Source organism: Coregonus lavaretus (assembly GCF_964263955.1).
Source record: "Coregonus lavaretus genome assembly, contig: HAP1_SCAFFOLD_2093, whole genome shotgun sequence".
Taxonomy (NCBI): domain Eukaryota; kingdom Metazoa; phylum Chordata; class Actinopteri; order Salmoniformes; family Salmonidae; genus Coregonus; species Coregonus lavaretus.
Window position 1 is genome coordinate 7,706 of NW_028157116.1, and position 26,369 is coordinate 34,074.

At 44.5% G+C, this 26,369-nt stretch overlaps 1 protein-coding gene across 1 annotated transcript; it reads right to left on the reverse strand.

Annotated features, from left to right (window-relative positions):
* Positions 1 to 643: 643 nt before the first annotated feature.
* Positions 644 to 25,675, reverse strand: LOC311125796 (contactin-associated protein 1-like; the record flags this gene model as incomplete). The annotated part of the gene is made up of 24 exons (XM_084199829.1): positions 644 to 846; positions 1,792 to 1,836; positions 1,971 to 2,201; positions 2,651 to 2,744; positions 2,935 to 3,062; positions 3,556 to 3,795; positions 3,983 to 4,222; positions 4,451 to 4,669; positions 5,030 to 5,203; positions 5,320 to 5,447; positions 5,548 to 5,704; positions 7,445 to 7,648; positions 8,469 to 8,591; positions 8,779 to 8,885; positions 11,471 to 11,645; positions 12,020 to 12,169; positions 12,415 to 12,676; positions 12,828 to 12,977; positions 13,301 to 13,485; positions 15,651 to 15,854; positions 16,308 to 16,461; positions 17,121 to 17,314; positions 18,929 to 19,030; positions 25,615 to 25,675. The coding sequence occupies 24 exons, from the start codon at positions 25,673 to 25,675 to the stop codon at positions 644 to 646; spliced, it is 3,930 nt and encodes a 1,309-aa protein (XP_084055955.1).
* Positions 25,676 to 26,369: the final 694 nt, after the last annotated feature.

Here is a 26,369-nt window from a genome sequence, read left to right on the forward strand (position 1 = left end):
TGCACCATTGCAGCATCTCTCTGTGGTGTATCCTGGCTCACTAGTCAAAGCATGGGATGAGTGGGATAGTTTGGATGTCTTTATCAAAATGGCTGCAAGAGTGGATTGTCGGAAGGAGTTACACAGTAGATGGCATTGATCTATCAAGTGATCTCAATTAACAGACCTAAAAACCAAAAGAGGCTGCTGAATACGTGTTACTGCATGTGAGGATATTAAGATGTAAAAATGTCACAATTCAACGTGACCTGAAACATAATTCCATCAGTTTAAGTCTCAAATCCTGAATGAACTCATGGGGTTATTTCTGATCTCGTTTTGCTCTGTCGAGGCACTTCAGTTGGTCAACCCTTCAATACAGTGTGAGACGTAGTCGGTCGTCACTCACGCAATATGGGCTTGATTTTAACTTCAAACCCTGCAAAACTATGAACACATCAGAAAAACAACACTACGTCGAGCACCAGACTTAAGATCACACATACCAAGGGAAAGGAAAACAAAACCGAAAAGGAAATAAAAAAGACAAGTTGAAGGAATTATAAAACATAAACAGGTATTGTGGTTGTTGTAAGCCCCAAAACCTCCCCACTTCAACCCCTCCCACCCCCCCTCCTCCCTCCCACCGTTCCCCAGCCTGAGGCTAGTCACTCCGAAAGTCTTCCTCTATCTCTGGAAGTCGCTTCTTCTCCAGGGTCCCTGTCAGGGGTCTGGAGCTGCTGCCTCCAGGGGACTCCAGGAAGTTCTTGGGCTCGTTGGTGTGGTAGCTGCCCTTGTACCGGTACAGATAGATGTAGATGCTGTACAGACCTATGAACAGCAATATCACGGCCGCGATGACAACAACTAGAGGGAGAAACACACAGTCAAGATGTGGTTAAAAAACGGTATTTAGCAAACAGCAGAAAATCCATTGTTCATCACAGTAGGGTTCTATGACTCACATAGGAATTGTTACCGTGAAAAGACATACCTGTGTCTTGATGGATGACACAAATATCCCTTTCAATCAATATCATTATGACTCAGTTGGTTCTCTGCCAAAAAGATAACTGCTCACTTAACTTCACTTTAGAGACAAGAGGTATCATTTCTTATACAGCCACATATTGTTATGAGGGAGCCATCCATCTCAAATGATGTCCAATAACCGGAGGAGGTCGGCAAGGGGACAGCAGGACCGGCCCAGACATCAGAAATCAAACTCAGATGTTCTGCGCTACCATAACACCTCTGTACATCAGATTTATCCAGTACATTAAGCTGAAGCATATATCTGTGATGAATAGTGGAGGGAGGGCAGCTCTAAATATAGTTGATCCGGTGAGGGTCTCAGACAGGGATAGAGTACAGACTCTCTGAGCTGCTTTCTATTTCTGGGCTTCCTTCGCCTCTCATATTCAACAGACACAAGAAAATATCCTTCTTACATTCCAGCATTTGTTCTGGTAGACGTCATATTTTTTGCTTCTAGCGTGAGGCTTGGGGAAGGAGGGCGTAAAGCCTATTCTGGAATCTGATGGCCTCAGATTTTAGGATTAGGGGATTTTAGGAAAATAAAAATTATAATTTTTCTCCATCTGTGTCAGTAGGGGAACAAGAGAGTGAGCAAAAGAGAAAGAGAGCGATAGGGAGAGAGTGAGAGGAGGCTTCATCTGAATCTTGAGGTAAACTAAGGTCAGGACTCACAGATGGCAGACGGTGGATGAACACTTACACTAATAGATTTCACAAAAATCATCAAAGTATAATTATTCACATTATTGTGAATCGTAAGCAGTAAAGACTTACCTGTCAACCAAAACAGGCCTAGGTCATCATGGATATAGATGTATTCTGAAATGAAAAATTACATAAATTATGTTATTATGGTGAACTTATACTATCATCACTGGGTCATGATTGCTGATGGGATATGTAGTCCCATGTAGAGTAGATCTACTGATGGCTTCTGGGATATGTAGTCTCACCTATAGAAGTGAACCAGGGGTCCGCCTCCCAGGGGACATATCCATGGACAGGACGGAAGGCCCCACAGTTAGACTCGGAGACGAAGCCATGCACGGTGACCGGCGGTTCCGTCTCGTTGGGCCGGAAGAGGGTCTTGAGAGGGGCGTAGATGTTGTACCTCACCCCAGATATACAGCCCACCAGACCAGGACTGTTATGCCTCTGGATCTCATAGTCAATTTCACCCACCTCTGAGGGGGTTAGAGAGAGGGACAGAGGAGTTACAATGTGCACATCCAGCTCAACTAATTCCCAAACTAATTCCCAAACTTACAGTGGGACAACTGATGCCTTACTCCCATGGGTAACACTTTATATGGATAGTTCATCTGTAGATGCTCTACAGACTATCAGTAACATTTCAACTATCTACTAATCCTAGTTCTAACCCTAACCTTAACCCTTATCCTATCCCTAAACTTAACCCTAACCCTAACTCTTACCCTAACCATTATTCTAACCCTAACCGTAACCATAACTTAGCAAGCAGTTGCTTATCAACAGATAGTTTGTTGATAGTATGACCATCTGTAGAGCACCTACAGATGGATTATCCGGACAATCCAAATAAAGTGTGACCAAATCAATTCTCAAGATGAAAGCAGAAATGTTTCAGCTGGGGGGTGAAATTGAATCTTACCCATCACTCTCCCCAGGAAGATGTTCTTGGGTGAGTCAAACCTGCCATCCTCCACTAGGGTGATCTTCTCCACTATCGGCTCCATGTAGTCCACCTAGGAGTTACACACATCAACACAAACACATTGATATTCACACACAACCATAAACATGTCAACAGGAACAAATCAATGAAAGACTGAAAATACACAACATACAAAACGTGATGTGATTTTCTTTTAAACTGTGGTGAAGGAGGTAGGTAGTGTTAACAGGTGTAGACATTCAGGTGGAGCATCAGCGTACCTGTGTCCTGATGGTCCTGTTGTGTCTGGTTATGTTGACATAGTGGGGGTATCCATCTGCCAGGTTCCTGAAGGACAGCTGGTACTTGTGGGTAATCAACCCCAACCTATACCTCATGTCTAAGGTTCCTGTGGAGGGATGGTGCAACAATACACTCCACAGTTCATAATGTAAGGCATTATAACATTATATTTCCATTAACTATTGTGAGCATTATGGCTTGTAAAGTACAGTGATGTACTTTTGTCCAAGTCCTATCTTGCTTTGTGTTTCTACTCAAATAAATGGGATGACTAAAGAACATACCACAGGAGGTTGGTGGCACCTTAATTGGGGAGGACAGGCTCGTGGTAATGGCTGGAGCGGAATCAGTGGAATGGTATCAAATACATCAAACATGGGTTCCATGTGTTTGATGCCATTCCATTTGCTACGTTCCAGCCATTATTATGAGCCGTCCTCCCCTAAGCAGCCTCCTGTGGAACATACAGTAATCCAACTTCAATCAGTTACAGTAAAATCTTCATTCAAAAGCCAGTTCATTCCGAACATTCTCTGCCTTGAATCTTAACCATAATAACCCATATTGTTACAGCGCTCCTCCCTGCCTAGCGTTCCTACCGTCTTTCTTCAGGATGACAGCCATGTAGTCCTGGACAAATGAGCTGATGTAGAGTAGTACAGCCGGGGTCTGGAAGGTACTGAAGCTGAACTCTATCTCATCACTGGTGTCGTTGTAGCCCAGGCTGAAGTTGTGGTAGTGGGGATCCAGCCAGTTAGCCCACCACTCCTCATTGGTCGTAGGCTTCTTTCTGATGTTGTAGCGCAACCACGAACCTATCTCAAAGTAGGCCCCAATGTCTAAGGGGGAACAAACAGGACAAAGTTGAGCTAAATGCCTATTTCTATTATGAAACTTTGTGGTTATCGCCAACACTGTCAAAACAAATCTAGGTTTTTGTTAGTGTAACCCACCATGCTTAGGGCAGTCTTAGTGATTATGGGGCTCCATGCAAAACTGAGGTAACCCAACCTGTGTAGAGCTCACCTTTGTGGCAGTAGAATCCGTCGAAGGCAGTGTTGCCGCAATCACAGGTGTAGGCTGCGTAGCCCTCGATACACTGGGCAGCGTTTCGACACGGTATGGTCGCGTTCAGACACTGGCCCGTACAGTTCCGCCGTATACCCTGTTCTTCATTCGCTTTCCCTTCCAAGTCAAGAGTTATACCGTTCATTCGTAACCCTCGGAGACAGCCCAGGAACGGCCACAGTGTGCGATTGGCTGCGCCTGGATGCATTGGAACACTATCAGTTAATCATCACATTGCAAAGTTTAGCATTTTTTATTAAGAAGAATAAATAACTGATTGTTTTAAGAATAACAAAAAAATACATATGCTGGTGAAACTCATAGGAGTGGACTACGTCAACCAATAGGAGTAGTCCAAAAATCCTTGTCGACCACCACCCCTTCCTCCCCAGCCCCAGCCCCAGCCCCAACAGCCAGGTGACGTACCCACGAGGAGAGGGTGGGTGAACTTCATGGTGACAAAGGTCTGGCCAGGGAAGCGTCTCACAGCCCATGGCTGGTAGTCCACCTTGATCCTGGCCAACTTCACGTTGAGCTCTGCCTGGACAAAGTGCCACTCATTGTCGTTTAGAGGCACCGGTGACCGTAGCGTCACATTGAGGATGCCGTCTCCCACCATGAATATGAAGACGAGGTTCTGGGTGGCTGGGAGAAGGATGAAGGATGAAGAAGGGACAAAACAGAATGAGGGAGAAAATATATAAAGGAAAATAAATACTGGAAAATATTGATAATTTGTTCATTGAAACAAAACATTTAGAAAATTGTAATTTGGAAATTATGTTTCATGCCTATGTCCTATGTGGATCAGTCGGTAGAGCATGGCGCTTACCACGCCAAACGTTGTGGGTTTGATTCCCACTGGGGCCACCCATATGTAAAATGTATACACGCATTAATGTAAGTCGCTTTGGATAAAAGCATCTGCTAAATATATAAAATGCCTATACTTTCTTTAATTAGTAATTTCTTATGATTCACACTAGGTAATCTGTGGTAATTTACTGTTGAGCTCAATGCGTATGAAGTTACGGAGCCAGTCGTCTGAGTTCTCCAGGAAGACTCCGTGGGGGCGGTAGGTTTTAAAGTGAAAGGAGATGTCAACGGTGCTGCCTGGCCTGAAGGTGGGGAACTCGATGTAAGTGGGCTTGGTGAACGATATGGTGTTCCAGATGCTCCCTGTGAGGACAAAGAGGCCATGAGATGAGGCCAAACCAGAACCATGATAAACAATCATTTGACAAATTATATACCACTTCATCAATCCATCTGGGTAATGTAGTTCTTCAACTCACTGTCGCCGTGGCAACGTAGGGGCCCGAGACTGAAGTGGGCCTCTGACCCGGTCCTGTTGGTGTCCCCCACCACCACCTTCCTCACTGGGAGGTGGTCCTTCCACATCAGATAGCCCTTGTCCGAGTACCTGCACAACAGGTTCCATTTGTACAGTAATGTATATCAATCTATGGAAACACTTTTCTAAAAGTTATAGAAAAGAGTCTTTCAAATCCTTTCTCTCTCACCATTGGCGGTAGTCAGCGTCACAGTTACAGTGAAACCTGGCGTCAGTGCAGGTCTGGTTTATAGCACAGCCACACTTCCCACTCTCAGGGAAAGCCCCGCCCCAGTACTCGTGACTCTCGTTATTTCGACCAATCCAGAAACTGTACGGTCTCCCATCTGAATGACATGACAATAGAGCAAAGGAATATGATTATTATGATTTAATCATTGAAATGTTCTGTTACATATATATATATATATATATATATATATATATATATATATATATATATATATATATATATATATATATATATATATACAGTGGGGAGAACGATTTTTTGATACACTGCAGATTTTGCAGGTTTTCCTACTTACAAAGCATGTACAGGTCTGTAATTTTTATCATAGGTAATCCAGAAAATCACATTGTATGATTTTTAAGTAATTAATTTGCATTTTATTGCATGACATAAGTATTTGATCACATACCAACCAGCAAGAATTCCGGCTCTCACAGACCTGTTAGTTTTTCTTTAAGAAGCCCTCCTGTTCTCCACTCATTACCTGTATTAACTGCACCTGTTTGAACTTGTTACCTGTATAAAAGACACCTGTCCACACACTCAATCAAACAGACTCCAACCTCTCCACAATGGCCAAGACCAGAGAGCTGTGTAAGGACATCAGGGATAAAATTGTAGACCTGCACAAGGCTGGGATGGGCTACAGGACAATAGGCAAGCAGCTTGGTGAGAAGGCAACAACTGTTGGCGCAATTATTAGAAAATGGAAGAAGTTCAAGATGACGGTCAATCACCCTCGGTCTGGGGCTCCATGCAAGATCTCACCTTGTGGGGCATCAATGATCATGAGGAAGGTGAGGGATCAGCCCAGAACTACACGGCAGGACCTGGTCAATGACCTGAAGAGAGCTGGGACCACAGTCTCAAAGAAAACCATTAGTAACACACTACGCCGTCATGGATTAAAATCCTGCAGCGCACGCAAGGTCCCCCTGCTCAAGCCAGCGCATGTCCAGGCCCGTCTGAAGTTTGCCAATGACCATCTGGATGATCCAGAGCTTTTTGGTCTAAACTCCACTCTCCGTGTTTGGAGGAAGAAGAAGGATGAGTACAACCCCAAGAACACCATCCCAACCGTGAAGTATGGAGATGGAAACATCATTATTTAGGGATGCTTTTCTGCAAAGGGGACAGGACGACTGCACCGTATTGAGGGGAGGATGGATAGGGCCATGTATCGCGAGATCTTGGCCAACAACCTCCTTCCCTCAGTAAGAGCATTGAAGATGGGTCGTGGCTGGGTCTTCCAGCATGACAACGACCCAAAACACACAGCCAGGGCAACTAAGGAGTGGCTCCGTAAGAAGCATCTCAAGGTCCTGGAGTGGCCTAGCTAGTCTCCAGACCTGAACCCAATAGAAAATCTTTGGAGGGAGCTGAAAGTCCGTATTGCCCATCGACAGCCCCGAAACCTGAAGGATCTGGAGAAGGTCTGTATGGAGGAGTGGGCCAAAATCCCTGCTGCAGTGTGTGCAAACCTGGTCAAGACCTACAGGAAACATATGATCTCTGTAATTGTAGACAAAGGTTTCTGTACCAAATATTAAGTTATGCTTTTCTGATGTATCAAATACTTATGTCATGCAAAAAAATGCAAATTAATTACTTAAAAATCATACAATGTGATTTTCAGGATTTTTAGATTCCGTCTCTCACAGTTGAAGTGTACCTATGATAAAAATTACAGACCTCTACATGCTTTGTAAGTAGGAAAACCTGCAAAATCGGCAGTGTATCAAATACTTGTTCTCCCCACTGTATACAAATAGGTACAGATTCTGGTGCTTTCAATACCTACCATTGCCCATAGGCCCTAACCACTCCTACTCACTGGGCGTGTTGAGGATGCGTGACTTGTAGCAGGAGTAGTCGATCCACTGTTCACAGTACATGGAGGTGTTGGCCAGTGCTGTGACCTCGTCCCAGGAGGCGTTCCAGTAGTTGACGTCTCCTATGAAAGGGCGGTCCACCGTGCTACCGGTCACCTTGGTGCCGTCGATACGGTCATGCATCACCAACGTCCATGCCTTGTCGGCTGTGTCAACAGACAAGGAAGGGGTTGACATTAAAGGGTAAACATGTATGATTGTGTAAGTGAGGTGAAAAAGTGAGATTAAGTTACAGACAGGCAGACAGATGTAGAGAGAAAGAGAGAGAAAACTAGAGAGAAACAACGTGAGAGAAAGCACATCTACTACTGAGGAATCTGTTTTTGTGCCGTGTCCAATGATCTGATATTATCACAGACAGCTCTAATGCAGTAGACCCTGACTAATCTAAGGGATTTACATGGAACCTACATGAATAGGTTTTGGTTAATTGGATAGGATTGGATGGAGAATACTCTGGCCCCACAACCAATTACTGATCTGGCCCCAAACTGGTTCTCGATTGTCCTTGTTGGAGTTCATTATTACATGATCAACATCCAACAGATGGCCCTGCTGTCTCCCCTGCTGCTCCTTTTCATTCCTCATGGAACATACAGTCAACATTCACCTCAACCTGAACACTGTTTAATATCTGCCTCAATGTGTTCAATAACACCCCATTTCTGCTTGTGCTATGGAAGAGTAAAAGGTACTGTAAGCACTGACTACCATTATGTTTGATATGCACCATGGAATAATAATATGCCATTTAGCAGACGCTTTTATCCAAAGCGACTTACAGTCATGCGTGCATACATTTTTTGTGTATGGGTGGTCCCGGGGATCGAACCCACTACCTTGGCGTTACAAGCGCCGTGCTCTACCAGCTGAGCTACAGAGGACCACATGTTGGTCAGATAATATAATTGTATACTAGTACATTTTATGAATGTAGAAAATAATTTTGAAAAGTCAATTACTCACATTTCATCTTGCAGTACACCTCAAATGGTTTCAAGGGTCCGCTCAGATCAGGGTCTATGGTGTAATTGCCTGACCAGGATTTACCAGTGAGTCTGTAGGCCTCACAAGACTCTTTGTAGACAGCTGTTGGGGAAGAGAGGGGCAGAAGTAGTGTTTTAATCTACACCAGCAAAGTTTTGATGATGACATGGGTCTCACACTACCGCAGTATATAGGCCTCAACAAACTGGTTGTTACACTGGTGTGGTTACGACAACATGCTGTCGTTAATACCTGCAAACAACAGTAGGCTCTCTCAGACAATACTCACACATATGGCACACCTCCCCTTTGTAGCCTGTGTTCTCACACAGACATATGAAGTCATCCCAGGACTGGATACATCTGCCCTCGTGTTCACAGGGGTTTGGAGTACATCTAGAGAAAATACCATGCAGGAGTGTGTGTAAAAGTAAAACAGGGCAACTCAATATTAGGAAGGTGTTCCTAATGTTTGGTATACTGAAGCTTTTTTTGCACTGTATATGGTAACAAGAAAACATTATTTGAGGGGTGAGAGACAGTATGAAAGGACATGAGAGGTTTGAGAGAGGATTAGGTCACTCAATATCTCTCTATCACTCTCTCTCATTTTTCTGTAGTCCTCGAGCAGGCTTTATTTACTGTATGAGGGAAAATATAAGGGCTGTGGTCTGCTCTGATTGGGGTGGGCGTTGTCTGCAGCCCATCAGCTCTTAGCATCAACAGACAAATTACTTTATAGGGCTTTCATATAATTTACACATATGGGCCTCAAGGTTGATTCTCAGGGTCACGCATAGTTGAGCTATAGTTCGAATCAGAGTTCAATTATTTGTTACATTGTATTTTTTTCATTTGGTCCTGTTGGTTTCACATTGGCAAATATCAAACGAAAAAAATTCCTATACAAAACCACGTGTCCATGCAAGTCATTTGTTTATTGGGCAAATATGCTCACGTTAAATCCATCTATGATTATCATCAAGCATCACTTGTGTGCCCCTATCTTCATATTACTTAAGCTTTGGTCTTCCGAGAACATGCGGAAGGAAACAGCGCAATAGCCATCTAACTGTGACGTAAATAGCCTATATTCAGTCCCCTATATCCCATTATAGCCCCGGTCTCCCCTAGTCTTCATCGGATGCGCTCATAAATGCGCTCCTACTTACAGAATGTTTCAGAGATACTGTATCAAGTTATGATGCTGTGTGCGTTTCATCAAATGCTCGCAGTCAAACAACAAACAATACTGCACAACTCATAAGGGGGCTTTCACACCAAATTGAACTATGTTGCGTTTACCAACTTAGTTTGGATCGTTTGGACTGGTGTGAACACTATCCTCACTCGGGAGCGCACTAAACAATGCACCGTGGTTCGCTCAAAAAGGGTGGCCTCGGTCTGATTCAATTCGTAGCGTGGTGCGGTTCCTGCAGGTGAAAACGCAGTCCAGACCAAACACAGGAAAAGAACCAGAGTCGCGCAGTATTATTGGTTGTTTGACTGCGAGCGTTTGATGAAATGCACACAGCATCATAACTTTAGATCAGCGGATTTATGAGCGCAATCGATGCAGATTAGGGGAGACGGGGGCTATACCAGGGATATAGGATTCTGATTATAGCTATTCGTGTCATAGTTAGAGCGGCTATTGCGCTGTTTCCTCCCGCATGTTGTTGGAAGACCAAAGCGAAAATAATATGAAGATAGGGGCACACAAGTGATGCTTGATGATAATCATAGATGGATTTAACGTGAGCATATTTGTCCAAGAAATAAATTGCTTGCATGGACACGTTGTTTTGGTTAGGAATTTTTGTTCGTTTGACATTTGGCAATGTGAAACCAACAGGACCAAATGAAAAAAATACAATGTAACAAATAATCGAACTCTGATTCGAACTATAGCTCAACTATGTGTGAAAACACCCTGAAACACCAGGAAACCAGGAAGACTCCGAACCACCAAGGTTGACTGCTCCACATACATTGTTATGCTGATACCCTTGTGAAACGGAGAAGGCACCGTGAAGGTATCATAATCCATAAAGCAGATTACTGATATAAGCATGTGATAAGAAGACATACTAGTACACAATGGTTTTGTACACAATGGTCTTTGCACATGATTTTGGAGAGAAAATGGCGCTCCTCCCAAATCTATTTAATATAAAAGGAGGGGAGAAGTGGAGAAGGAGGAGTGAGTGTAGAAAACTGGACTGAAGTTTAGTGTTACATGTAATAATATGCCATTTAGCAGACGCTTTTATCCAAAGCGACTTAAAGTCATGCGTGCATACATTTTTTTGTGTATGGGTGGTCCCGGGGATCGAACCCACTACCTTGGCGTTACAAGCGCCGTGCTCTACCAGCTGAGCTACAGAGGACCACATGTGATGGTCTTACATTGACATTTTTCCAAAATGTTGATCTCGCAAACATTTGGCAGTGAGAGAGGCTACATGTGGAAGCGTGACCATCAAAAAACGTTATATCATATACCTATGTTACCATAACATGGATCCTACTCTGGTGTAATTCATCCTCCCTGTCCAGGCAGGTGCATTCAACTGAGCATAGCCCCTGTCATCAACCGGTAGTAAATCTCCTGGAGGTGTCTGACTGTTATAAGTCACCCGTCTGCCATGGGGGCTGAGATGAGAGGCATCCTCAGAATGATTCATCCCTATTGGTCCATCAGGAATCAGGATGGAACATTCCAACACTATCTCTGTACTCCACTGATATTACAAGGCAGAGTATAGTGTTTAGAATGCATCCAATCACTTTACCCATGGATTCATCATGGATACTGTATGTAACCTTTGCCCTTGTGCTACTACTGTCTAGCCTGTTGCAAACAAACCATTTCACCATAGTATCTTAATCTGTGCCCCTGCCCCTCTGCCAACCTCCTCCTTTGTACATGACTGTGATGCCCCCCTCCCTCCTCTCTATCTGTCAGTGATGCCCCCTACCTGTCAGTGATGCCACAGGTGCCCAACAACAGTTCAGCGTAGCGTCCCCAGCGTCGCTGCAGGATGATGTCGATGTCCACCGGCTCGTTGTCGATAAAGATCTGCTGCATGCAGCCGTGGAAGTGGTTCAGCTTGGTCTCACACTTCCTGATCGTGTTGTTAGTCTTCGGACACCCTGAGGACAAAAGCACAGAGGGATGTGTGAAGATATGTTCCTATTGGGCGGTTCTTTTGATAGTGAGAACATCAAAATGGTGTTGGGCCAGTAACGGAATGGTCGCTAGTTCAAATCCCCGAGCTGACTAGGTGAAAAATGTGCCGATGTGCCCTTGAGCAAGGCACGTAACCCTAATTGCTCTGGATAAGCGCGTCTGCTAAATGACTAAAAATATAAGAACAAAAGTAGTGCACAGTAAAGGGAATTGGGTGCCATTTGGGACGCACCCCAGGTCTGGTCAACAGCTCACCTCCAGTGGTTGCTGTTGTAATGTATGTTGATGTTGGGAACAGTGAAGTGAAGAGCCAGAACAGGTGTGGTGAACAGCTCACCTCCAAAGAAGTAGCGGTCCCCTGTGCGAACAGTGAAAGGGTTGGTGATTTTTAGTGGAGAGCCCTCCTCCTCATCTATGGTGATGGACAGTAGGTTGTCCCTGGCTGCTACGTCTACGGTGTGCCAGAAACCATCATTCAAACGGTAACCTGAAGAGAGGAACAAACAGAAACCATAGTAGAACAGCTTTATATTTCATGAATGAGAAAACAGCAATCAGTATGAATCAAAATGATTGTTTATACCTTTTTCTGTGGCATTGCAAGATCATACAGTATTCATTTGCCAAAAAATATTCTACCCTCTCAAATGTTCTGCACATTATTTATAATTTGTAGAAGGGTAAGAATGTATTAATGAGGCAGGGTGAGTTCAGTTACACATTTTGGCTCACCTGCTGCGAACTGTAGTTTCTTCTTGCCTGGCTGAAAGAGTGTGACATTGACCTGTCCCTCACTCAGGCCCAGCTCCAAGGCTCCCAGGTCGTCAGCAAAGCGTGTGAACATCAGCAGGCCTGTGTAGTCCCAGGAACGGAACTTAAACTTGACAAACATCCGAGGCTTCCTGAAGAACCCAGGCACCTGCAGGTAGTTGTTGGGCCCGGCGAAGGTCATGGGTTTCCACAGAATGTCACGGCACGCGTAGTGCATCTTTTTCTGAGAAAAATAACATGTGTTCAGGTATGAGGAAATAATTATTGTATTTACAACAAACTATGAAAAAAGATTAGCAACATCACTGTAGGTCACAGGTAAATCGTGTGTGTAGGTAAATGAGTATGCGATGCAGTCTGATGAGAAGCTGCACCTGCCGAGGGATGCGTATCTCAGGCTCCTGGTCCTGGGCCATGTTGATGATGTTGATCCCGTTGATGAAGACGTTCTCCAGGCAGCCACGGAAGTTAGGAACCTCTGGGAGGTGGGGTACATTGGGCTCAATCACTCCCCCCACATACAACTAGGAGAGGACCAGGAGAGGAATACATTAGATAAATGGACACTTATGATGAATGGAATATTATATTCAAGGTCACACATTTATTTTTAGGTTTAGATCATCTGTTTATCAACAAAGTACACCCTGAATGACTAGCAGGCGCCAGGTAAATAGTAGGCTGATCTCTGTCTACGACCATTGACCCCTTCAATGACCACTTAATTCCTGTCCTTATGGAGCACTGTCACAAGCCTGACTCCAAACTCTCCAGGCCCACTACCTTATAATGTTCAACAACAAAAAACATGTCCAGACACACCTTAGCGTCTAGTTCTATGACCAACCTGAGTGTCCAGGTCTATGTAGGTGAAATCTCCATTGCAGATGGCCGTCTCTGTGTGGGCGTCCACTGTGAAGTTGACCTGTCGACCGAAGCGCTTGATGGTGACGTAATGCCAGTGCTGGTCATCGAGTATGTTGCCAACGGTCATTGTGGTCCGACCGTCCACCTGGTTGACCGTACTGCTTCCTATGATAGGAGAACGGAAACGAATGACATAAGAATTTGATAGGATGATGGGATTACTGCTGGGTAAAACTACCTCAATAGTCAAGCAAGTTCTAGCTATAGCTATATGCCATTTAGCAGACGCTTTTCTCCAAAGCGACTTACAGTTACGTGTATATACATTTTTCTATAAATGTTTCCTTTAGAGAAGGTGGAGCTGAGGTAATGGCTATACCAACCTGAGTTCTCCTCACAGATACAGAAGCCTAATGTCTATTTCAGCAGTAATGGAGGATCGACAGGGATATTCAAGCCCTGTTTTTCATCCAGTAAAGATAATTAAATCTAATCTAGGAAACTAAATTCCTAAACCATATCTCAGCCTATCAGATTGTATAATCACCCCACAACATTAATATTCCTGTTCCTTGCCATTAAGCATTTCATTGTACCCCGTATCTTGTGTACAGTCGTGGTCAAAAGTTTTGAGAATGACACAAGTATTGGTCTTCACAAAGTTCGCTGCTTCAGTGTTATGAGATATTTCTGTCAGATGTTACTATGGTATACTGAAGTATAATTACAAGCATTCCATAAGTGTCAAAGGCTTTTATTGACAATTACATTAAGTTTATGCAAAGAGTCAATATTTGCAGTGTTGACCCTTCTTTTTCAAGACCTCTGCAATCTGCCCTGGCATGCTGTCAACTAACTTCTGGGCCACACCTGACTGATGGCAGCCCATTCTTGCATAATCAATGCTTGGAGTTTGTCAGAATTTGTGGGTTTTTGTTTGTCCACCCGCCTCTTGAGGATCGACCACAAGTTCTCAATGGGATTAAGGTCTGGGGAGTTTCCTGGCCATGGACCCAAAATGTCGATGTTTTGTTCCCCGAGCCACTTAGTTATCACTTTTGCCTTATGGCAAGGTGCTCCATCATGCTGGAAAAGGCATTGGTCATCACCAAACTGTTCTTGGATGGTTGGGAGAAGTTGCTCTTGAAGGATGTGTTGGTACCATTCTTTATTCATGGGTGTGTTCTTAGGCACATTTGTGAGTGAGCCCACTCCCTTGGCTGAGAAGCAACCCCACACATGAATGGTCTCAGAATTCTTTACTGTTGGCATGACACAGGACTGACGGTAGTGCTCACCTTGTCTTCTCCGGACAAGGTGTTTTCCAGATGCCCCAAACAATCGGAAAGGGGATTCATCAGAGAAAATGACTTTACCCCAGTCCTCAGCAGTCCAATCCCTGTACCTTTTGCAGAATATCAGTCTGTCCCTGATGTTTTTCCTGGAGAGAAGTGGCTTCTTTGCTGCCCTTTTTGACACCAGGCCATCCTCCAAAAGTATTCGCCTCACTGTGCGTGCAGATGCACTCACACCTGCCTGCTGCCATTCCTGAGCAAGCTCTGCACTGGTGGTGCACCGATCCCGCAGCTGAATCAACTTTAGGAGACGGTCCTGGCGCTTGCTGGACTTTCTTGGCCGCCCTGACGCCTTCTTCACAACAATTAAGCCTCTCTCCTTGAAGTTCTTGATGATCCGATAAATGGTTGATTTAGGTGCAATCTTACTAGCAGCAATATCCTTGCCTGTGATGCCCTTTTTGTGCAAAGCAATGATGACGGCACGTGTTTCCTTGCAGGTAACCATGGTTAACAGAGGAAGAACAATGATTTCAAGCACCACCCTCCTTTTAAAGCTTCCAGTCTGTTATTCTAACTCAATCAGCATGACAGAGTGATCTCCAGCCTTGTCCTCGTCAACACTCTCACCTGTGTTAACGAGAGAATCACTGACATGATGGCAGCTGGTCCTTTTGTGGCAGGGCTGAAATGCAGTGGAAATGTTTTTTGGGGATTAAGTTCATTTTCATGGCAAAGAGGGACTTTGCAATTAATTGCAATTCATCTGATCACTCTTCATGACATTCTGGAGAATATGCAAATTGCCATCATCAAAACTGAGGCAGCAGACTTGGTGAAAATTAGTATTTGTGTAATTTTCAAAACTTTTGACCACGACTGTATATGACAACATATTTAATTTTGTTTGATTTGATCCTTCACAGAACAACTGGTCAGAGTGCTTCTTATCTGTCCTCCCTCTATGGCATAGAGCACTCTGACCAGTTTAGAGTCTCTGCCCAGCCATACCCCACACATTCCAGCTGATCTTACCTAGGCCGATGGTGAGAACGAGGCGTCCTTTCTTCAGCTCCAGGGTCAAGATGTCTCCCTGGACTCCCTCACTGTGTAGCAGCAGCCCGTCCTGCTCCAGGGTCTTAAAGTTCACGGCAAAATGGTCCTGCAGGGTCCGGAACCTCTTCCCTGGGAACATGTAGGCTACAGAGTCGTCCCCGTTCATCTGCATCACGTAAGAGTCTGGCCGAGAGAGAAGGGGAAAGTGTTTAGATGTTAGAGGTTGAATGGCACATTTGTGGTCCTATGAATATTCAAATAGTTAAGAGGCTCAAAAGTGTTCCTGTGATATAGTGTAGATAGATGTTTGATAGATACTGTTTGACGTTGGTGCCATTGAGTTGTGAGGGTTGACTCAATTGACTGTTGAGGTTAGTTACTGACTATTAACTGTGTTAGTTTTATGACTGTTGAGTGTGGTATTGATTTGGCATTTACTGGTGGAGTGGTGCTTCATCAAGTGGAATTCATTAGGTTAGTAGCAGTTGGTGGATAGGTGTGGTCCTTGAGTATAGGGATGAATGTCCTACAGTAGTCTCTCTTGACAGCCATTCATATATGCTAGCTATCTTGAGAGTTCGAAGAAAGACTCCTACAGCAAATTATAGTTACAATGATTGTGAAAGGTGTCCTTACCGTAAGCACAGCCAAACACCTCCAGCCTGACACCGATCTTGCCTCCATTCTCTGTGTTCCACCCCAGGGGCAGGAGGCGGATGTGTTTGGCTGTGAAGGCGTAGTGGAACACATTCCTCTTCACCTGGTGGTAGTTCCAGTTCCCAGGCATCGTCTGTGAACAGCAGAGGGAGAGAGAGTGAGAGAGAGAGAGAGAGAGAGAGAGAGAGAGAGAGAGAGAGAGAGAGAGAGAGAGAGAGAGAGAGGAGAGAGAGAGAGAGAGAGAGAGAGAGAGAGAGAGAGAGAGAGAGAGAGAGAGAGAGAGAGAGAGAGAGAGAGAGAGGAAGAGTAATTCAGTCACTGTAGTGCAGTGTCGCCTGGCTCACCAAATTACTGCAGATGAACGGATGAAAGCAGATTAGTGTTGTCAGACACTCTCACTGAGGGATAATGCAGTAATGTTGTCTCTATTAACTGTTACTCTTTGGTGAACATTTCTTAAATTAACATGAAATCAAACAACCCACTGGGCACACACTGGTTGAATCAACGTTGTTTCCACATTATTTAAATGAATTTCAATGAAATTATGTTGAAACAACGTGGAATAGATGTTGATTTGAAGTATGTGCCCAGTGGGAACAGACTGCCAAGAATGACACTAGAATGACTGTTTTTTGACCTGACAGACCCCAACCTAAATGGATAGTTCACTCAAATATCCTAATTCAATCTTCAGACCAGTCACTCTGTAGACAACTTTCAAGCTGAGAACAAATAACAAATCATTTGAGTAAACTATCCCTTTAAACCCCCACTCTCCCCCTCCCCTACCGAATTTCCTCCTTTCATGACGTAGGGTGTCCAGGAGTCGGGGCGGTCTCCATAGAGAAGGGTGTACTTGGTGACCCAGTCATAGGAATTGAAGGTGCCCTGAGTGGCGATGGCCTGGATGCGGTACTTCCTCTTCAGGTCGATCTGCAGCCAGGGCTGTCTGTCCCGGGGGGACGGGGACCAGCCACTGCTTCCTGGAGGAGGAACGCAACACACACACACACACGTCATCAACCAGAACTCACACTCTGACTTCATTACACACAAAACACACACATAGATATAGGCAATATTCACACACTGGCCATGCATAAACACACACACACACACACAGTTCTCATCACACAGAACACACACATACTGTAGTTAATAGGCGATATACAGTCGTGGTCAAAAGTTTTGAGAATGACACAAATACTAATTTTCACCAAGTCTGCTGCCTCAGTTTTGAAGATGGCAATTTGCATATACTCCAGAATGTCATGAAGAGTGATCAGATGAATTGCAATTAATTGCAAAGTCCCTCTTTGCCATGAAAATGAACTTAATCCCCAAAAAACATTTCCACTGCATTTCAGCCCTGCCACAAAAGGACCAGCTGCCATCATGTCAGTGATTCTCTCGTTAACACAGGTGAGAGTGTTGACGAGGACAAGACTGGAGATCACTCTGTCATGCTGATTGAGTTAGAATAACAGACTGGAAGCTTTAAAAGGAGGGTGGTGCTTGAAATCATTGTTCTTCCTCTGTTAACCATGGTTACCTGCAAGGAAACACGTGCCGTCATCATTGCTTTGCACAAAAAGGGCTTCACAAATCAACCATTTATCGGATCATCAAGAACTTCAAGGAGAGAGGTTCAATTGTTGTGAAGAAGGCGTCAGGGCGCCAAAGAAAGTCCAGCAAGCGCCAGGACCGTCTCCTAAAGTTGATTCATCTGCGGGATCGGGGCACCACCAGTGCAGAGCTTGCTCAGGAATGGCAGCAGGCAGGTGTGAGTGCATCTGCACACACAGTGAGGCAAATACTTTTGGAGGATGGCCTGGTGTCAAGAAGGGCAGGAAAGAAGCCACTTCTCTCCAGGAAAAACATCAGGGACAGACTGATATTCTGCAAAAGGTACAGGGATTGGACTGCTGAGGACTGGGGTAAAGTCATTTTCTCTGATGAATCCCCTTTCCGATTGTTTGGGGCATAAAGAATGGTACCAACACATCCTTCGAGAGCAACTTCTCCCAACCATCCAAGAACAGTTTGGTGACGACCAATGCCTTTTCCAGCATGATGGAGCACCTTGCCATAAGGCAAAAGTGATAACTAAGTGGCTCGGGGAACAAAACATCGACATTTTGGGTCCATGGCCAGGAAACTCCCCAGACCTTAATCCCATTGAGAACTTGTGGTCGATCCTCAAGAGGCGGGTGGACAAACAAAAACCCACAAATTCTGACAAACTCCAAGCATTGATTATGCAAGAATGGGCTGCCATCAATCAGGTGTGGCCCAGAAGTTAGTTGACAGCATGCCAGGGCGGATTGCAGAGGTCTTGAAAAAGAAGGGTCAACACTGCAATTAATGTAATTGTTAATAAAAGCCTTTGACACTTGTGGAATGCTTGTAATTATACTTCAGTATACCATAGTAACATCTGACAAACATATCTCATAACACTGAAGCAGCGAACTTTGTGAAGACCAATACTTGTGTCATTCTCAAAACAGAAAACATCCAATCACATACACAACACAAAACAGTCTACATAAAACAACAAATTCATCAATTAAGTAGTTAAGAAAAAGAAAACTAACCATACAATTTGGCAAAGTTGGCTGAGTACAAAAAGTTATATCTGGAAGAGGCCAAGAAGGAGTTGGCATAGAGCGAAGATACCAAGGGATCAACACATTCATCTAGAACAAAAGATGAGAGAGAGAGAAGAGGTGGTTAAACTCTGAGATTACAGTAATTCTCAGACTACACTATACATCATTCTCCAAAACCGTTCAAATCACATGATAACATAAGGGATTTCAGCTGAACAAAACCCAACATGTCTAGTGGAGCCTCTCCTCACACAGATAAGGGACAGACTTTGGATTGCAACTAATTAGGCACTGCATAATCTGTACTGGAGTTGGGCACAAGCAAGGAACAGTCAAAAAGTCTGATTACATTCAGAGGCATGAAAATAAAAGCACAGAGTAATTAGGCCTCTCTGTGGTGTGCAGTAATAACCCTTCCAGAATATGACCTTCCATTTGCACAGTGCATGGTGCAGTCAACTGTAATGCTACAGTATAAAATGGCTCCTTAAGAACAGGTGGAGCTGTAGTGATGAATTGAATCATCAGTCCTAAGATCTCCTCCCAGATAAAGATACAGAGACCTAGCTAATGTCTTTATTTCAACAGTAATGGATGGCGGATTGAGTCAGGCATGAAACCAGAAGCCAGTAAGTATTTTATTTCCACTGTGCCTGTGAGATGAATGATCATTATCAAGAAGAGAACCTCCACCCGTCCCCTTTTTATTGAGCTAAAGAAATAAATGTAATATGCAGAGGGCTTTCAGCTTTGCAAACACATTTGGAAATGAACAGTGCGAGTGTGTGTGTGTGTGATCAAATGCATCTGTTTTGCATGATATACTATGCAGTTAATGATACTAACTGAGGCCCTGTCTGTCTCTCAGGATGATAGCTGGTGTTATTCTATGGGTGCCTAGTGGACAGATAGCAGCAAAATAAATCAGAGGCGTTCCCTCATTGTCTCATCAACCGTCTGTCTCATCCGCCGTCCCCCGTCCTCGATAAATACCCTCAGCAATTAGGAATCACTATAATTCTGCCTAATCTTGTCATTGGCACAGATAAACCCACTATGTCCTCGCCACGGCCGCTAGAAAACACTGCCTTATCTTCTGCAATGTCATAACATGTCTGTTACTCCTCCTCCCAGCTCAGAGTGATGTAGCTAGGTAGGAAAGGAATAGACAGATGGACAAACAGGCTGAGAAGATGGAGAGAAAAAACGACAAAGGGGGAAAGAAAGAGAGACACAAATCTCACAGTAGAAAACAGATCTGGGGAGGCTAAAACAATGCTCCACCCCCCATCGTCATGTCTTGGAGTAATCCTCTCAGTGACACAAAACTAGTTTCACCAATGTAGCTTCTATTAATACAGTATACTTTGAGGTCAAACTGATGAGGGAGGGAGACAGGGAGCGACAGAGAGAGGTCGAAAAAAAGGGAGACGTTTGCAGAATTAGTATTCAGGCTGCAGAGGGAGGGAGGAGGGGAGGGATGAAGGGATGGAGGGAGGTGAGTGAGGGTGCAGACTCATCTTTTAGAACAGCTCTTGAAGAGGGAGAAAATAAATGGAGATAGGAGCGTCAGAGCGTCGGAGCGTCGGAGTGGAAGAGCTCAAACAGGAAAAACTAGGGGATAACCTCAGCTGAAGAATAAAACCTTGTCTCTGTACACAGTATGTGAGACAGCATCATTGAACTGGTCAGGCAGAGAGGTCCTTGTCATAACAGTCAGGAGTAGACTATGCCACCCACTCTGAGCCTAAACACCTTCCATTCCATTTCCCACCGTCACAACAGCTCAATCTGTCATGGGACTGTGAACGCTGTCATCCAAGGACCATTCAGGTGGAAAGAAATCAGCTGAGCCAGAGAAATGTGCTGCCTTTGACCTTGAGTGTTATAGTATAGTGTCTCTGTCTGGGTATCTGAGTCTGGACTAGGTGACCTTTCTGGCCATGTCCCCTGATCCTCTCCTGCAGACATTACAGACTGAGAACACACTGTTACTGCAGTACGTCAGGAAGTACAATACTCTGCTGCCTATAGATTGTTTGTCAAGTCAATGATTCTTCAGCTAACTCCAACAACAAAGCCTATAACCCTACACTAATAGAAGTTCAAGTTTACTTCCAGTTTAAGGTACATAGATTTTTGTTAATTTCCCTGGTGAGCAGTATAGAGGGTTGTAGAGGGTAGAGAAGAACTACAGGTATTAAAGGCATAGAGAAAGGCAGAGAGTCAATAGGACTACTGTAGGTTAACCCAGGCCTTGCCACTCAAGGCAGAGAGCCAATAGGACTACTGTAGGTTAACCCAACCCCTACTGAAAGGATGCTCTTCTCTCCTCCTCTCTCCCCTCCATCCGACTGCAAACCTCCCTCCACCCCCTTCTCTCTCCTCACATCCCTATCCCTCCTTCTCACTCAGCACACCTCTTTTCTCTCTCTCTCTCTCTCTCTCTCTCTCTCTCTCTCTCTCTCTCTCTCTCTCTCTCTCTTTCTCTCTCTCTCTCCTGGGCCAAAATCATGAGGGAGCTCCTTACCTAACGCCTTCCCTCTCTCTTCCTCTCATTTGATCTCAAATACCTCTCGAGTTGGCGTCGCTGTGTCGCAGTTACTAAAAGATGTACCCAGAGCTTATCCAGAACATTCCACCCCCTGCTCTCTCTTCCTCTTCTTCTCTCTCCCTCTCCATCTCTTTCTCTCTCACACTCTCTCTCTATCATGTTACTTCTCTCTCTCTCTCCCTCTCTCTCACTCTCTCTCTCTCTCTCTCTCTCTCTGCCTCTCTCTCCCTCTCTCTCTCCCTCTCTCTCTCCCTCGCTCTCTCTCTCTCTCTCTCTCTCTCTCTCTCTCTCTCTCTCTCTCTCTCTCTCTCTCTCTCTCTCTCTCTCTCTCTTGCACTCTCATTCTCACTCTCACTCTCTCTCTCCCTCTCCCTCTCTCTCTCTCCCTCTCTCTCTCTCTCTCCCTCTCTACACCACCACCAGGGGTTCTCTCAATCCATCTATCATTAAGGGAATGGCTTGGCTCAGTTGGCTGTAACTGTGAAAAGCTGCTGCCGGCCTATCAGAGATGCTGATGCATCAGTCTAGTGTTACTGTGGGGTGGAGAGGCTGCATGGGGCTGGGGCTGTCTGGGCTGACACATCACAATTGTTGTGCATATTGAAACAGCCTCCTCCGGACACATCATGCAGTGGCCCATGATAAACAATGTACAGTGTGATGAATATCTGGGCTTTTCAGGGATATTTGCTTTAGGATCTCTCATTAATTTATGGTTAGGAGACACGAATCCTAATGTTAAATGCCTGAATTTTTTGAATTGGGATTGTGTGGCACACAGAGTGGAAGGCAGGTTGCGTGTTAGAGTACAGACTGTTAATTATTCATAGCCAAAGTCAGGCCTCACAGTGGGGAGAGTCTGCCTGCCAACAGGGAGGACAGAGGGAAAGTAAAAAGTAAGCAAAATATGAAAGACATCAAAGTCCCAAACCATCTCATATACAGGACCATCATCCCACAGCATCCCGCATCTGTCTAAGAATAGAACAGAACAAAGTTTCCACATTGGTGCACCTCTATCCTCCGTATCAATTCCCCTCACTCACACTCACTCACACACACACACACAGACACACACACCACATGTCCCAACTAGTCTCTGTGAGGACTGGAGATGCACACTAAGACGGAACAACACATATCAGTGCACACACACACAAACAGATACATACACATTTTCACAGTAATAAACACATACACACACACACACACACACACCACAGGAGGCTGCTGAGGGGCAGCTCATAATAATGGCTGGAACAGAGCAAATGGAATGGCATCAAAATGGAAACCATGTGTTTGTGGTATTTAATACCATTCCACTGATTCCGCTCCAGTCATTACCACGAGCCCGTTCTCCCCAATTAAGGTGCCACCAACCTCCTGTGACACACACACACACACACACACAGCTGCAAGGGCAGTAGCATAGTAGGAGTGCCCCAGCAATGCTGTGGGTTAGCCCCACCCCAGATGAGCATATCCCAGGAATGGAGTCTCCATTTTAATCTGGCTCAGTTACACTGTGTACATCACATCCCATCCACAGCAGATTTACAGTATATGCTTGGCTGCCTGCCTGCCTGCCTGACTCACAGCCTGAGTCGTGGGCACTGCTTCATATGCCTGCCACCACCCAGATACACAGGCCGGCAGGCCAAACCACAGGAGGTAAAACACCACAACACCATCACAGTAAAGCAGTCAGCTTCCAAACACAGCAGTTTGATACTCCATCCCTAATAGCCAGTACTTACAACCAACTTCCCTCAATACCAACTCATCCAGAACGCTGCAGCCCGTCTGGTGTTCAACCTTCCCAAGTTCTCTCACGTCACCCCGCTCCTCCGCACACTCCACTGGCTTCCAGTTGAAGCTCGCATCTGCTACAAGACCATGGTGCTTGCCTACGGAGCTGTGAGGGGAATGGCACCTCCTTACCTTCAGGCTCTGATCAGTCCCTACACCCAAACGAGGGCATTGCGTTCTTCCACCTCTGGCCTGCTGGTCCCCCTACCTCTGCGGAAGCACAGTTCCCACTCAGCCCAGTCAAAACTGTTCACTGCTCTGGCACCCCAATGGTGGAACAAGCTCCCTCATGACGCCAGAACAGCGGAGTCACTGACCACCTTCCGGAGACACTTGAAACCCTACCTCTTTAAGGAATACCTGGGATAGTATAAAAGTAATCCGTCTACCCCCCTCCTACCCCACCCCCACAAAAAATAAATAATAATAATAATAAATTAAACCAAAAAAAATAGAAAAACTTTAAAAATATAAAATAAAACAAAAATATAAATTAAATATTAGAAATGAAATATTAAAAGGTAATTTGAAAAAAAAAGAAAAAAATATATATATATAAAACTAATGACAATTAAGAATATACTCTTTACAAAAATATATTTAAAAAAAATATGTATTTATTTGTAAAGTGGTTGTCTCACTGGCTATCATAAGGTGAATGCACCAATTTGTAAGTCGCTCTGGATAAGAGCGTCTGCTAAATGACGTAAATGTAAATGTGAATACTGAAGGCATACAGAAGTAACGCAATAGACCACAGAACAAAATGCCAAATACTCTACTGGTGTAAACACATCTAGAAAACTGACCAGTGTGGTTACCCCAACACACACATGGATACCATAACCCCACCTAGTTCCCCAAAATGGAATCCATGTGACACCACAAAAAAAAATACAATTCACACTACATGACCATAACAAGTGTTCACAATGTATTTATACAACCAAATGTACCAGACATAGACATACAGTACAACTCACCACAATATCACACCCAAATGTCCCAGATATTTAATTCCCACCTTAATCACTCTATCTGTCCAGCAGCCAGGATAGCCTGCCTGGGTGATCCTCTTACAGTAGGCTAACACCCCCACAGCACCAAGAGGGCACTGGGGCACTAAGTACTCACTAGTAATCACTAATATAGCCTAGAGAGAGAAAAACACACTACCTGCCCTGTTTACTGTACTGTATGCAGTGATATGAAGTGAATTAACAATGTTTTTCAGAAGTTTATACCTTTACATGGTACATTCACATATCATGGTGTCAGGTGGTCCTAGCCCACCGTCCCCCTCTCTCTCCCTACACCCTACCTCCCTTTCCCTCCCCCTCCACACCACCCTATCTATTTTTTTTTTTTAAACAGCTTGGTGATGAGTCACGCTGCAGCCTTTAATTCATTCATGATCAATGCAGTTCAGATTTGCTGAGGTAATCGTCTCGACATTGATTTAAGGAAAAACACACCACCAAGTTTTTCCTCCACATGCATCTCAAATCCATCTTCATATGACCTTGCATGTTATACCCTCCTGTACAACCACATCAAAAGCGACAATTAAAAAACAATATACATCATTGATCACGGAATTCCTATTAGGAATTTTTGCCGCGTCATGCGTGTTCCTAGATGAAGGAGACATTGGGCTCGTGGACAGGTGATGAGCACACACTCTGCGAAAGTACTGCATTGGGGTGGTCCCGCACGCGGCAGGCAGGTTAGGACACGGCTCTATTAATTCCTGCTGCTTTTACAGATAAGAAACCACATTTTCAGAGCCATCATTATCATACAGTTTGGGATATTCTCTACGACACAGTGGTTATTTGACATGACCGTAACAGAGTGCTAGAGAGGTGGCCGGGAAATGAACCATGCGATGCAGAAACTTGCACGCTGGCGCGAGAAAGCACTGCAATGCAGAAAGCCCCGTGCGAGACTGTAACCGCCGCGCGCCCTCAGTCCATGCCACTTCACTTATCTCAGAATTCAACGCAAAAATATATAGAATATGAAACTGTGTAAAATATAACAGCCATCGTGAACCCTTATACAATGTTTTGATGATTATTGGTCATTTTAAATCAGATGTTCTGCCCTTCAAAGATGCACCTATTGCCCAGAGCTTTTAGCCACTTCTATCTTGATTCACATTTTTACAATGAATCCCCTTTTATGTCAATATTGTTATCAATATGCTGCATATACAGGCTTAGGCTATTTAATTCATCTGACAGCAATTGGCTAAGAAATGACAAGACACTGACAGAAATTACCATTACTGTTTCACAAGACTTACGTGATGAGCACTCTTGAAAACCCCAAAATAAAAGGCTTATGCTCAATATTTTGCAAATCATCCTTTACAGAGGACAAGCGTCTCCGCACATGCTCTGTTAATTAGATCGTAGATTGTGTTCTCCTATCCACAGGGCACGGTAGCATCCTTTCACCCCCCTTTTCCCAACTTTAACTCGCGCAGTTCCAACTCCTCTTCCCGGGATCTCGGGTAGCCTCTGCCGGGACGGGGACGCGCATCAGTTACTGGTGCTGATGCTGCGCTTCACCGAGAGCGCGCACTGCTAGGCTATATTTTATGTAAATTGTTTTTAATAACGGTCACATATAGGGGACAAATTTCCAAGTGTGATCACTTTGTGGATTTGAAATACTGGCAACGCATGCTTTGACACTGTGACTTCAGTAGCTCCTCCAGAATTCCGCGTAGTTTTTGGTCCAGAGGAAGGAAGGTGGGAAGGAAGGGAGGGGTGGAAGAAAAAAAAACTTTTTTGGTCCAGCAGGCTACTTCTGTTTCCCAGTAGAGAATTTGAATGCTATACGTTTGACTTTGTTGTCAATAGTTCCGCAAATATACCTAGTCAGTAGTTTAGTAACCCAGGATTTATGCAATTCGTTTCACCGTTGTAGAATAAGGTTGTTCCTTTCCCGCATCGTTACACTCGCATATTGCTTTGGTTTGGCATCTCCCATATTCAATCAGTGGGCTTGGCATGCGGTACTTCTCACGGCCTCGCAATGGTCATGGGCGCACTG